This window comes from Capsicum annuum, chromosome 4 (assembly GCF_002878395.1).
Source record: "Capsicum annuum cultivar UCD-10X-F1 chromosome 4, UCD10Xv1.1, whole genome shotgun sequence".
In the NCBI taxonomy this organism is placed as follows: Eukaryota; Viridiplantae; Streptophyta; class Magnoliopsida; order Solanales; family Solanaceae; genus Capsicum; species Capsicum annuum.
Genome location: NC_061114.1, coordinates 164,892,627 through 164,906,584, shown reverse-complemented (window position 1 = coordinate 164,906,584; position 13,958 = coordinate 164,892,627). Strand labels below are relative to the sequence as shown.

Genomic DNA, 13,958 nt, shown 5'->3' with positions numbered 1-13,958 from the left:
TTTTCAAATAATATATGTTACTCTCCTTGTCCAAACTTTTGTGGCGTTGATAGTCAATTATATTTTAAAAATAATTTAATCTTTTAATTATTATGATTTATTATACTATTCTTCTTTTCCAATTTAAATGTCATTGATATAATTTTGAGAGTCAATCAAATATTTCATATCTTTTAAAAAATTTCAAGTTGTTAATTATTGTGATTTATAATATTTTTTACGTACTTTTTGAAATATATAACACATTATTTTTACTTTTAGATATTTTAAGTTGTTAACTATTGTAATTTATAATACTTTTTATGTAATTTTTAAATAATATATGTTACTCCCCTTGTCCAAAATTTTGTGGCATTGATAGTCAATTGCATATTTTAAATAATCTAAATTTTTAATTATTGTGGTTTATAAAACTTTTCCTTATATTTCAATTTAAGTGGCACAATACTTAGACTATAATAATTAATTAGAGGTGATATAGTAAAATTACGATTGAAGCAAAGAAACAAACATATTCTTAAATTATTCACAATAACTAATAAGAAGTGGTATAACAAAATTACTTCAAAAAGTACGTGTGATTTTTTTTTAAATGGGCCTCATATAAGACGTGAAGTTAATTTAAAACATCAAAAGTTAACTTATAATTTTATATCTATTTTATTTTATTATTAAATATATATTTTTGTAATATTTAGATGACTTATAATAATTAATTAGGATGATATTTAGTAAAATTACAATTGAAACAGTTGAAGCAGACATGTCATATATGTGTGTGTATGTATAGGTATGTGTATATATATATATAGTATATACATATAATATAGTGAAGGTATATAAATGACATAAGATAAACTGAATTACGTTATGTTGTATATTATTTTGGGGTAGTAAAATCGGGTATGTAATATATATAGTATGTATTTGGATGGTGATAACCAATTGAATATATTTATATATATGTATATTTCGTGTAGTGATGAAATAGATATGTAATGTACCGTTATCATATATTATTATTATTATTATTTATAATTATTTATGGTTTACTATTATTATTATTATTATTATTATATATTATTTATTATTATTATTCCTACTATTATTTAAATAACAACCTAAATTAAGATACTTTGCATAATTTATTCCCCTTTAAATCCAATTTATTCAATTTCTTACGATTTTAGCCTAATTGTATTTACTCCATTACAATTATAGCCTAAATCAGACTCAATCTATTTTTATTATCAATTCTAACCCAATTCTTAGATTTTTAAATCTCAACCGTTGATCAAAATTGATCTAACGGCTGAGATCAAAATTCGTTTTCTTTCCTTTTAAAGACAAAAATCAACCCCCAAACCCTAATCTCTTCACAACAGCCTCCACCCCCCCTTCTATCATCTCTCCTCTTTCTCTCTCTATCTTCCTCCTCTCTTAAAAACCCTACTACAAAACCATCAACGCTGCCTTTCCCATCGCTGGTCGTCCCTTTCCTCCGTTAGCGCCTCCTCCGTCGCCCTTCCTTTGCCAGCTTCGTCGATGCACTAGCCATGGCCACCGACCTCACCTCCACTGCCAGCCACTGGCGAAGCCATCCCTCCAGCCGCCGCATCGTCATCTCCACCATCCACCGCCAACAGCCAGCCCCACGCCGACGAAATAGATCTAAGACCCCCGCCGGACCAGCCCCATCATCAACCCCTCTCCCTCGCCGTCAGGTTCTATGAGTTCAACTGAATCTGTTACTTTTTACTTATACTACATATACATATGAAAAACAAAATATGTGAAAAATATTTGTACATATAGTAAGATTTCAAGCATTTTGAATCTACTGACTAGATCCTGAATTCGGAAGTATAAAAGATAATCTAAAGGCTTACCTTTAAGTGCAGTGGTAAAAGAATAAGTAGATGGGTCAATTTCATTTGTAAAAAGGAATAAAACTTTATTATAAAATAGTAATGAAACAATGATGAGGCGGCGCAATGAGAAAAGTAGCTTTATTACCTCTTAAGGTGTACCCAGGGAAAGAAACAGTACTAGAAATGGGAATATTTGATCTAAAAGATTTTGCATCTTCTCTGAAACTTCTAATATAAGAAGCTGAAAATCTTCTTGAATTTGTGTTTTCTCTGCTAATTTTAGCCTTAGGACCCATTCTCTAAGGTTAAAATCTCTATCATCTTGCTTTCTTGAATTTCCAATAGGTGATTGTGACATGCTAGTTTCAAGTTTTATTATGGTTTTGACTTAAAAAGGTTGTTCACTTTTTTAAATAGAAGGGGAAATAAGGAGGATATATAAATTTCAAAAGAAACTGGTACATGGTATATGCACTTTAATAGTAAATACATTATATGGTACAAATATTGTGAAATTTAAAAAACTGGAAGAAGATTAAGCCTTAGACTTAAACGTGGAATTTAAAAGAATACATGAGTTTTGGCCTATAAATTGCGTTTAAGGTAGAAAGTTGGTTATAGAGTTGGATTCCTTTACTTATAAATAATATACATTTGATAGATCGTGAAAGTTCTGGGGCGTGGCAGAAAGGAAAGGCTTTTGCAAATTAGCTTGCTTATCTTGGATTTTTCGGTTGAGGTAGGTTATGGTTTAATTGAAAAGTGAAGTGAGTTAGTGAGTCGAAAATGTTATAAGTGTAGTTATTTGAATGGTGGACTTGTGTTTTGAATATAGTTAAGTGTGGTCACTTGAGAAGTGAGTTAGTGAGTCGAAAATGTGTAAGTGTAGGTACTTGAAATGTGGACTTGGGTTTTCAATATAGTTAAGTGTGGTCACTTGAGAAGTGAGTTAGTGACTTCAAAATGTTTAAGCATAGTTACTTGAAAGTTGGACTTGTGTTTTGAATATAGTTAAGTGTGGTCACTTAAGAAATGAATTAGTGACTTAAAAATATTTTAGTGTAGGTACTTGAAATGTGAACTTCTGTTTTGAATTTAATTAAATGTGGTCACTTGAGAAGTGCATTAGTGAGTCGAAAATATTTAAGTGTAGTTAATTGAAAGGTGGACTTGTGTTTTGAATATATCTAAGTGTGGTCACTTGAGCAGTGAGTTAGTGACTTCAAAATGCTTAAGTGTAGGTAACTTGTGAAGTGAATTAGTGACTTAGAAATATGAACTTTTCATTTTAAATTTAGTTTAGTTTGGTAACTTGTGAAATGACTTGATAATATTTAGGTGTAGGTACTTGAAATGTGAACTTTTCATTTTGAATTAAGTTTAGTTTGGTAACTTGTGAAATGAATTAGTGACCTGAAATGTTCAGGTGTAGGTACTTGAAATGTGAACTTTTCATTTTGAATTTAGTATAGTTTGGTAACTTGTGAAGTGACTTGAAAATGTTTAGGTGTAGGTATTTGAAATGTGAACTCTTAATTTTGAATTTAGTTTAGTTTGGTAACTTGGAAAGTGACTTGAAAAAGTTTAGGTGTAGGTACTTGAAATGTGAACTTTTCATTTTGAATTTAGTTTACGTTGGTAACTTGAAAATGTTTAGGTACTTGAATTATGGATTAGTGACTTTTGTTTTGAATTTAGGTACTTGAAATGTGAACTTGCGTTTTGATTTTAGTAAATTGTGGTCACTTGAAAAGTGAATTAGTTACTTCAAAATGTTTAAGTATAGGTACTTTAAACGTGAACTTTTCTTTTTGAATTTAGTTTAGTTTGATAACTTGTGAAGTGAATTAGTGACTTGAAAGGTGTAGGTATTTAAAATGTGAACTTTTGTGACTTGGAACTAATTATTTGAATGTGATTGATTATATAGATGGAACCTAATTACAGCTGGATATATCAACACGAAAAATTGATAATAGAATGGGTGAGGCTGAGAATGAAGATGCGGATGATGAGTTGTTATTTTTAGTCTTTTGTATGTTTTATGGTTTAGATTTGTAACCTCAATAAATTTTGTAAATAATTTGATTTTTAATGTTTGCATTCTTATGGTGGTTGGTTGATTGTATATTAAATGATTGGTAGGATGTATTGTAAATAATTTGATTTAATTTTTAATGCTTATAAATGATGGGTGGGTTGTATTGTAAATAATTTAATTTTTAATATTTGTATTTTTAAAAAATTCAATATTTTTTTTATAAAATTATCAAAAAAAACCAACCACATGTGGTAGGTTTTTTTGAAAATTTTTACAAAAAATCTACCACATGTGGTCGGTTTTAAATTACATTAATAAATTAATTTAATAAAAAACCGACCACTTGTGGTCGGTTTTTTTTCCTAAAATTATTTTTTCAATTTTAATAAAATAATAATAAATTTAAAAAATAAATATATATTTTTAAAAAAACCGACCACATGTGGTCGGTTTTTAAAAAGCCACCACTACTTTTTCGACCACAAATTTTGGTTGGTTTTGTGATCGAAAATTGGAAAAAACCGACCACTTGTGGTCGATTTATGTGGTCGGTTTTCCTCTTTTTTTTAGTAGTGAATTTAATTCACCTGCACAACCCCATTTTCTATTTTTTTTCTCCACATCCTCACTAGAAACTCTTCCACTAACTATCAGTTAACTGTACGGTTACAATCGTTCAAATAAATAATTTGTGAAGCGACTTAACTTTCTCATTTTCTGTCTTCAATTGAAAAAAAACTTTCCTATAACCTTTGCAATCAAATTCTACTTTCACATATGAAGAACTCCAGATTTCTTATTCTAGTATCATTAATTGAGCAACCTTGTGCCTATGAAGGAACTTACAATTTCAAGATTCAAAATCTAACTAATAAAGATAAAAGTGCAATAGAATATAAATTTTTTTGAAAATGAGCTACAAGAAATAAGAAAGATCTTAAACAAATAAAGAATATAGCAGTCTCATGAATGATCAGCTAAATGACAAACTTTATAGAACCATCTTAAAAAGGACAGAACAAATTCAACCAAATTTCGAAGGGTTACAAGTCATCAACCACAAAGAAAAACAGACTCTATCATTATAAAACAAAATAATACCATAGTATTATTACTACTAGAACTTAATAAAAACCTAGATAAGTTAATTAAAGAAAAAGATTAGCTAGAAAAACAAGTTAGTCAAGACAAAAACATAGAAGAGTTAATTGAGCAGTTAAAGCGAGTAGAGTTAACCCCTAAGAAAGAAAAAGTAAAAATAATTAAACCACAAACATGGACCTTTTTTCAACATCCACAAGCAAGCCTAGATCAAGCTTCACTCAAGATAGATTAACAAATAATATGTTATCTAAAATAATAAATAGACCGAAAATGACTTCAAGACAACAACTGAAAGAGGTAGTAGATGTAGATAAAGATATATAACTTTTTCAACAAATTAAACTAAAATTATTAAGTTCTAAGACATTCTATAATGAAGGAATGTTTTCACAGGAACAATTATATAAACATTATAGAGAAGAACAGATGTGCGTTATTGGTGAGAACGACGTCAGTATAAATTTAATAAGTCCAGAATCTTTAAAACAAATTGCAAAATTAAACATGAGCCTTATGCACATGGGACTCATAGTAATAGGTCTAAAAGGATTAACTAGAAAGAACCTAGGAACTAAAGTATTAGTTTCGATATATGATAACAGCTGGTCAAACTCAAAAAAGATCTATAATAGGAATAATAGAAGTAGATATGTCAAGTAACGGAGAAATTTTTTACCGTAGTCCATGTTTTATGTAAGTTCCTTAGAGCTTGGGAAATACATAAAAATAGGTATCCAGACTAAAGGATACGAAGAAATGGATAATAGAAATAATTTACTAATATGTGTAGGGTTCATAGGAAAATTAGCCACTAACAGTAACAACAAATTTAAATTAAAAATAGATGATGTAGTAGGTTTAATGGGAAATAAAGGAATAAGACTAATGAAACTCGTAAAAATAAATTCAGAAGAATATGCAGGACTACAATGGAATCTAGAAAAATTCAGTAAAAATGAAATACTGAAGCCAACATACCATTTAACGTATACGAATAATAAAGGACAAACCTCAGTTAGATTCACAGATTATAAATATACAAATGAAAGAGAGTCAGATGAAGAAAATGAAGAAAGTGAAAATAATGATTACATGAATATAGAAGTAATAGACGAAGATGGTTTCGGGGTAAATAAGGTTATAATGAAGGCTGAAGACATATGCGAGACAAATAATAACAATAAGTTTAAACGCAAAGACTGTAAAAAGGGAAATCTAAACCTTACAGAAATGAAAGAACATTTTATTAACTGTGAGTTAAGAACAGATAATTATGGGTATACACGTAAAAAGAAACAAAAAGAAGAAGACCTAGAAACAATTTATAGTATAGACGAAATCTAAAATATAAAAAAATTTATGGAAAGTGCATCCAGTACTTCAAGCCCCTTTCAAAGGATAACTGGCATACAACGAGTAGAAATAACTACAGAAAATTTACTAAGACAAAGAGTATATAGAATAAATCCTGAAGAACAAAATATAAAATCGAAAGAAAGAAAAATGTCAATAGAAGAACCCATTAGATTATAAAAAGGTGGTAATAAAGGAAAGATCCTAAATATGGCGGCTCATGCCCCTCAAATGTGGAATTCCATAATAAACATATGAAAAAATGTAGTTGTAGCAGACTATATACAAGCTAATCAAGAACCAGATGCAGAAAACATGTATCGATATTTAGAAACATTCCTAGGAGAAACTACTAAAGCTTTATGGGAAGCATATAAGACAGAATTCCCCGAAGATTTTCAACAATATAATTAGTAAATATAGGAGCAAACCCATATAACTTTATAAATAAAGCACATAGTTTACTAACAGGCGAAGATCCCAATAGTGGATTAATAGTATTACAAAAAGGGGCATTAATAGAGTTAGAACAATTAAGTATAAATAATTGGACAAAAATTAAGAAATTCTTAAACGATTACTTCTACTATTGTACAATTAGTGAAAACTCGTTTGATCAAACTCTAGGTAAAAAACTATTTAATAAATTACCAGGAGTTTTAGGAAGAGAAATAGAAAAAAAGTGGTCCAAAAGAGAAGGAGTATTATAAAATCCAGACACAAAATGGTCAATGGGATAGAGAATACAACATGTGATGAAAATATTACAAGAAAAGTGAACAAATATACAAATATAAAAATAATTAAAAAGAATTGATACAGATCTTCGTAAAAATACTAGATATTGGAGCCCGTGCAAACACGGACCCAATATGTTACTTTTCGAATACTATAAACTATTTTTTTATCCCAGTTTATGTGACACTGATAAAATATTTGAGAAAATCAATCAAATTTGTTATATATAGTTTTAGATATTTTAAGTTGTTAATTATATTATGATTTATGCGACTTTCTACGTAATTTTTGAATAATATTCCTTCATCTCAATTATTATGACATCGATAGAATTTGAAAAAGTCAAGTATATTCTTTATGCATTTTTCAAATATTTTAGATTGATAATTATTGTGATTTATATTATTTTTTATAAAATTTTCAAATAATGTATCCCAATTAGTGTTGCATATTATTGTTATTTATATTACTCTTCCCAAAATTTTGAAATAATATATCTAAATTTATGTTGCGCTGATAAAATTTCGAGTCAACCAAAACTTTTTATGTTTCTCCAAATAATTTACATTAATGGTTATTATAATTTGTAATATTTTTTACACAATTTTTCAAATATATAACAAGTTAAAACTAAAAATAAAATAATTACATTAAAATTTAGAGAATCAGTTAGATTATTGATATATTTTTAATTTTTGTAAGCTATTAGCTATTGTAATTTATAATACTTTTTAGCATTATAATTTAATATTCTAAGCTTTTAGCTATTATAATTTATTTTACTCTCCTTGTTCAAATTTTTATGGCATTGATAGTCAATTATATTTTAAAAATAGTTTAAGTTTTTAATTATTGTGATTTATATAATTTTTCTTCTATTTCAATTTAAACGACACAGATATAATTTCGAGAGTCAATCAAATATCACTATTGAAGTAGCGAAACAAATATGTATTAAATGACTCATAATAATTAAGTAGAAGTGATAGAGCAAAATTGCTATAAAAATACTTATAAAAAAATTTAAGTGAATCACATATAAGAAGCCAAATTAATTATGATTTCATGAATATATTGAAAAATAATTGAAACAAATAAATTGAAAACTATGAAAAGACCCCAAAATAATATGTGGGACCTACCTGCTGGAAAGCTCAAATACAACTATTTTTGGTAATAAACTAATATATCCTAGGGTTTATGGTCCAAAGTAAAAGAAGTACATGGATATAGCGTCTAAGTGCAACAACTTCAAAGAACAATAAAATACAAAATACCTAAAATACCCTTAAACAAACTACTAATTCCAACAAGCACACATGATAACTATGTGTTGTGTGCTAACTCACACTTATATATAGTAAGAATATATACTACATAATATTATGATCAAGATTATAAAAAAAGTCAATCTGGTGCACTAAAATTATTGCTATGCGTGGTGTCCGAAAAAGGGCCCCACCAAAAGGGTATATCGTACTCAACCTTATCTTACATTTCTGCCAGAGGCTATTTCCAAGGCTTGAACCCGTGACCTCCTGACCACACGGCAACTACTTTACCAGTTACTCCAAGGTCCCCCTCTATTATTATCAAGACTATAAGAAGAAAAAATATAAAAAATCATATAAAAGAGATTATCGCCCTAAGAAAAAATATTATTTAAGAAAATCAAAAGCAAGAAAACTTTATCTAAACAGACAAAAACATCTAAGAAAATTTAATACCAATAGAACTTATAAAAATAGGCTAGAATGTTTTACTTGCGGAAGTATAGACCATTTGGCAAATACTTGTCCAAAAAGAAAAAATAGTAGATCCAGAAATGCGCAGTTAATAGAAGATGTAAATGAAAATCTAATAAGTGTAGATGAATATATGTCAGACAATGAAAATATATATTCTATAAAGAGTGGAAATATTTGAAGAAGAAAAAGATTCTTTAAATTCCTCAAATTCTGAAGAAGAAGAGTTTATAAATGAGATAGAATTAGAAAAGATAAATCTAGAATATCATGATTTAGTCAATATTATAGAAGACTGTGAACACAAATTTGAAAGAAGTAAATGATTAAACAGTAATCAGTGTTTTAAATATAAATATTTTTCAAGTAAAAATAAAAGAGCAAAATATAAAAAGATGTTACATAGAAGGATGCATAGCTTGTATAGAAAAAATCTCAGAAGTTCAAATACCAGAAAATGATTTAAGAAATTTAAATAGACAAAAGCCAATGACTAGAATGACTGAAGAAAGAATATTACGACTGAAAGAAAGACTAAGAAAGTTAGAAGTGAGGATAGATAACATTGAGAAGCATAAAGAAGCAGTTAAAGAAGAAGAAGCATTAGAAGTAGAACTAATGAATACATCCGTTGAGAGAAGGACGGATAATAAATACCAACGAAAAAGATTAATGAATATATCATTTGAAGGAATTATATGTAATAAAGATAAAAAGATTAGTACAGTTAAAGTCTTAATAAGAATAAAAATCAAAGACTACGAAGTAGAAACACTAGCTATAGTAGATTCAGGATGTACAAAAGGTGTATTAAATAGAAAAATTTTACCACCAAGACTGATTAAAAAATTACCAATGCCACAAGAATTCATGCATATGGATGGAACCTCAACACTTATACAAAATATATACGTAGAGCAGGAATAAGTTTTGTTAACACTTGCGAAAAAGTCTATCAACCATCATACAAACTTGATGAAATATTAGTAAGAGCCTTAAATATAAGAGCAGCCTTTGTAATAGGATTAGATTTTATGGTACAAAATAACAGAGGTTGTCTTGTTATTACGGATTGGATAATCTTTGCAAGTAATATCACTCAGTCACCGATAATAACAAAGCCTATATTAACTGAATATAGATATCTTAAAGATGAATCAAAAGAAGATAATCTGAGTAACTCAAATAAATCAAATAAAATAAAATTCGATAAATCACTAGAATGTGATAAAGGGTAAAACTGCACATGCAAATATTTAGCAATAACAATAAATTAATTTGTAAATTTCTAAAAATTTAAAAAGTCTGACGAGAATTGTAGTGACTATTGTGTTTGTCCCGGGTGTGATTAAAGAAGATATTGTTGAAATACGAGTATGAAAGCATTTGAAGAAGAAAAAGATTCTTTAAATTCCTCAGATTCTGAAGGAGAAGAGTTTATAAATGAAATAGAATTAGAAAAGATAAACCTAGAATATCATGATTTAGCCAATATTATAGAAGACTGTGAACATGAATTTGAAAAAAGTAAAGGATTAGACAGTAATCAGTGTTTTAAATATAAATGATTTTCAAGTAAAAATAAAAGAGCAAAATGTAAGAAATGTTACATAGAAGGATGCATAGCTTGTTTAGAAAAAATCTTGACCGTCTGAAAATTAGGTGAGAGAATTCTTCTTACACTTTTTGACAAAGTGTCAGCCATCAACAGATTTGGTGTGTCTTTATCAGGTACCATTTGAACTAAATTCAGAAATAATGTTAATGAAAAGACATCCATTTGCTAGAAGAATACATATAAAGTATTGGTATTTAAATAGAGAAATAAGACAAAGAGGGCAAGCTATAGTTGAAGAGAAAGTTTTAAGTAATTATTTAGCAATACTAGAAGCAATAGAAACACCCCTACCATTTACCTTTAGAGAATATATAGATGCAATAAGGTGAAAATTAGAAGGTCTTAAAAGTGATATAGAACATCATAACAGAAGCATAAAATATCAGAGAGAATAGTGTAAAGTAACCATTCCGTTAGAATAAACAATAGATACCTTAAAGAAACTAAATTATTTAGATCTAAAAATACAGAACAGAAAAGAAATACAGGCGTTTAAAAGATAATTCAATTCCTAGGTGTAATTTTAACAATGAAGAATACGTATTACATGGAGAAGATCCACAATTAAATACTATTATAGATTTTGTAATAAATCTAGGAGAAATTATTCAAAAAGATAATATTAGAATAATAAAAGCATTAGAAATCTTCAGAGACCTGCAAAACAAATAGAAGAAACTTTTAGACAAAATAGAACAAAATTTTAATTTCTTAAAAGATCAGCAATCAAAATTGAAAAAGAAGATTCAAAATCTAACTAATTAAGATAAAAGTGTGATAGAATATAAATTTTTTGAAAAGGAGCTACAACAAATAAGAAAAAATCTTAAACAAATAAAGAACATAACACTCTCATGAATGATCAGCTAAATGAACAACTTTATAAAATCATCTTAAAAAGAACAGAACAAAGTCAATCAAATCTCGAAGAGTTATCAAGTCATCAACCACAAGAAAAAACAGATTTTTTCATTATAAAATAAAATAATACCATAATATTATTACTACTAGAACTTAATAAGAATCTAAAAAAGTTAATCAAAGAAAAAGCTAAGCTAGAAAAACAAGATAGTCAAGACAAAAACACAAAAGAGTTAATTGAGCAGTTAAAGAGTTAACCCCTAAGAAAGAAAAAGTAAAAATAACTAAACTACAAACATGGACCTTTTTTCAACATCCACAAGCAAGCCTAGATCAAGGTTCACCCAAGATAGATTAACAGATAATATGTTATCTAAAATAATAAATAGACCAAAATGACTTCAAGACAACAACTTAAAGAGGTAGTAGATGTAGATAAAGATATACAATTTTTTCAACAAACAGCCTATTTTTTTAAGTTCTATTGGTATTAAATTTTCTTACATGTTTTTGTCTATTTAGATATGATTTTCTTGCTTCTGATTTTCTTAAATAATATTTTTTCTTAGGACGATAATCTCTTTTATATGATTTTTTTATATTTTTTTCTTCTTGTAGTCTTGATCATAATATTGTGTAGTGTATATATTTTTACAAAAATTTATATCATTTCTTTAATTGTTTTTGTATTTGTATATTTGTACACTTTTCTTGTAATATTTTCACTCTAAATTTTTTATTGATAACTAAGGTAAATGTTAGATTTAATTAGCAAAATTAATTAAATTTTTTACACGTCACTTGTAATGTTGAATTTAATTTCTTAATTGTTTATAATATTTAACAAATTGTGAACTTAACTTTTTCTTAAATTTATAAGACAAATTAGATTATAGGATTATAACACCATGGACATCATAATTTTTGGTGTGTTCTTTTTTTTTCTTAATTTACGTGACAACAATATTTTTAGAAAACATAAAGTTTAAGCAAGAAAAAGACTTAAAAATTTCCATTAAATCATATCACACATATTTGAATAATTATTTGATTGACTATTTTTAAAATCAAGTTACATCAGTATCACATAAATTTGGATAGAAAAAAGTAATATATATATATATATATATATATATAGGGTCCGTGTTGATACGGACGCTCTTGTATCAAATTTATTACTTTCTCTATTCGTTTTTACTTATTATTGATTTTCTAATTGGATTTCTTCTTTTACTTATTATTTTTGATAAATTAAGAGAAGACAACTTTTTTTTTTCTATTTTATTCTTACTATTAATTTATTTTAATAATTAATTTCAAGATATTATGTAAGAATCATTTAATAAAGATATTATAATAAAATAATTATATTATTAGTTATTTTTTTAATGAATGCGTTAACTCAAAATGTGATAAATAAAGACGAACGGAATATATTGGATGAATGCTGTGGACACGTGTAAACAATTGACCAATGAACATCAATCATTCAAGAAGGTACCCTTGGATTTTGGCAGTTCATATTAAGTAGGACCACAGAATAATGTCTTTCTTTTAGCCTTTCAATCCTAACCTTGCCTTTCAAGTATTTTGTTTTTAGTATCTTTTGGTTCTTTGTCCTTTGGACGAATTGAGGGGCTTTGGTCCCAAAGAAATTCGCCCCTTACTTTCAACTGCTAGTTGCAATTTCTTTTTGGGGTCGTTTGGTGTGAATATAAGTTATGGTAGAATTAGTTATACTGAGATAAAGTATATTGAAATTATTTTTTATTGAGTTTTTGATTTATTGTATTCAAAATAATATGCATGGTATAATTTTAAGAATAAATTAATTGATTATAAAAATACCCCCCATCTTATTTTTATTTTTATATATAGTTTCTTTTCAAGCTTTAAATATTTATTTTTAAAAATAAAATTTTTATGTTATTTAGCTTTATTTTTTTATGTGTGTGCATTTTCATGATTATACCGTATATATTTTAAAAATAAAACTTTCATCTTATTTAATTTTAATTTTTTTGCGTGTGTCTTCCCATGATTATGTCGTTTTTATTATTTTTTAGAGAAATCAAAATATATAAATAAACATAATAATTATTCAAATAAATTTAACGTATTATATATTCATAAATAAATAATATATATGTGTGTGAAATGAAATGAAAATATACATTGAACTGAAATAATACCTTGATCTATCATTTCTTTCTTTGAACTGAAATATACCCACACTGCAGGCATATATATATGTATGTGTGTGTGTGAAATGAAAATCATAGGATTTGAGGATATTTTTGTTATTTTATAATTTTATACCAAAGATAAATTGTGTTGGGATAGTAATACCATTATATGTGTGGATAACTTATCCCTATACTATTTATTAGTCCCGAAATAAGTTATTCCGAATATTAATATCCAAATGACGAATTAAAAATTTTATCCCAAAATTATTATTTTATCTCAAAATTATTTACTTTAATACCGTCCACCAAACAGCCCCTTAGAGTAGTAGTCGTTTCATTAATGAAGAAACACAAATAATTACATTGAAGAGAAGTGAGCCAACGGTATCATTTAAGTCTAAGATTGAAAAATAAGATATTGATATAGTCAACTGAGAT

At 27.1% G+C, this 13,958-nt stretch overlaps 1 protein-coding gene across 2 annotated transcripts; it reads left to right on the top strand.

Moving 5' to 3' along the window:
* Nucleotides 1-1,380: 1,380 nt before the first annotated feature.
* Nucleotides 1,381-4,065, top strand: LOC124897670. 2 transcript variants are annotated; one of them, XM_047410840.1, is made up of 3 exons: nt 1,381-1,724; nt 2,533-2,610; nt 3,802-4,065. In XM_047410840.1, exons 1-3 carry the CDS (start codon nt 1,557-1,559, stop codon nt 3,898-3,900), a joined length of 345 nt encoding a protein of 114 aa, XP_047266796.1. In that variant the 5' UTR covers nt 1,381-1,556; the 3' UTR covers nt 3,901-4,065. The 2 variants fall into 2 exon arrangements, 1 of the variants encoding a protein (XP_047266796.1); XR_007054462.1 differs by lacking the exon at nt 2,533-2,610.
* The last annotated feature ends 9,893 nt before the right edge of the window (nt 4,066-13,958 follow it).

Bases quoted from the DNA above. Each gene is read 5' to 3' on its own strand.
- LOC124897670 (XM_047410840.1), top strand. From the start codon at position 1,557: ATGGCCACCGACCTCACCTCCACTGCCAGCCACTGGCGAAGCCATCCC. The intron at 1,725-2,532 runs GTTCTATGAGTT...TACATTTGATAG, and splicing joins CCCCTCTCCCTCGCCGTCAG to ATCGTGAAAGTTCTGGGGCG. The intron at 2,611-3,801 runs GTAGGTTATGGT...TTGATTATATAG, and splicing joins TCTTGGATTTTTCGGTTGAG to ATGGAACCTAATTACAGCTG.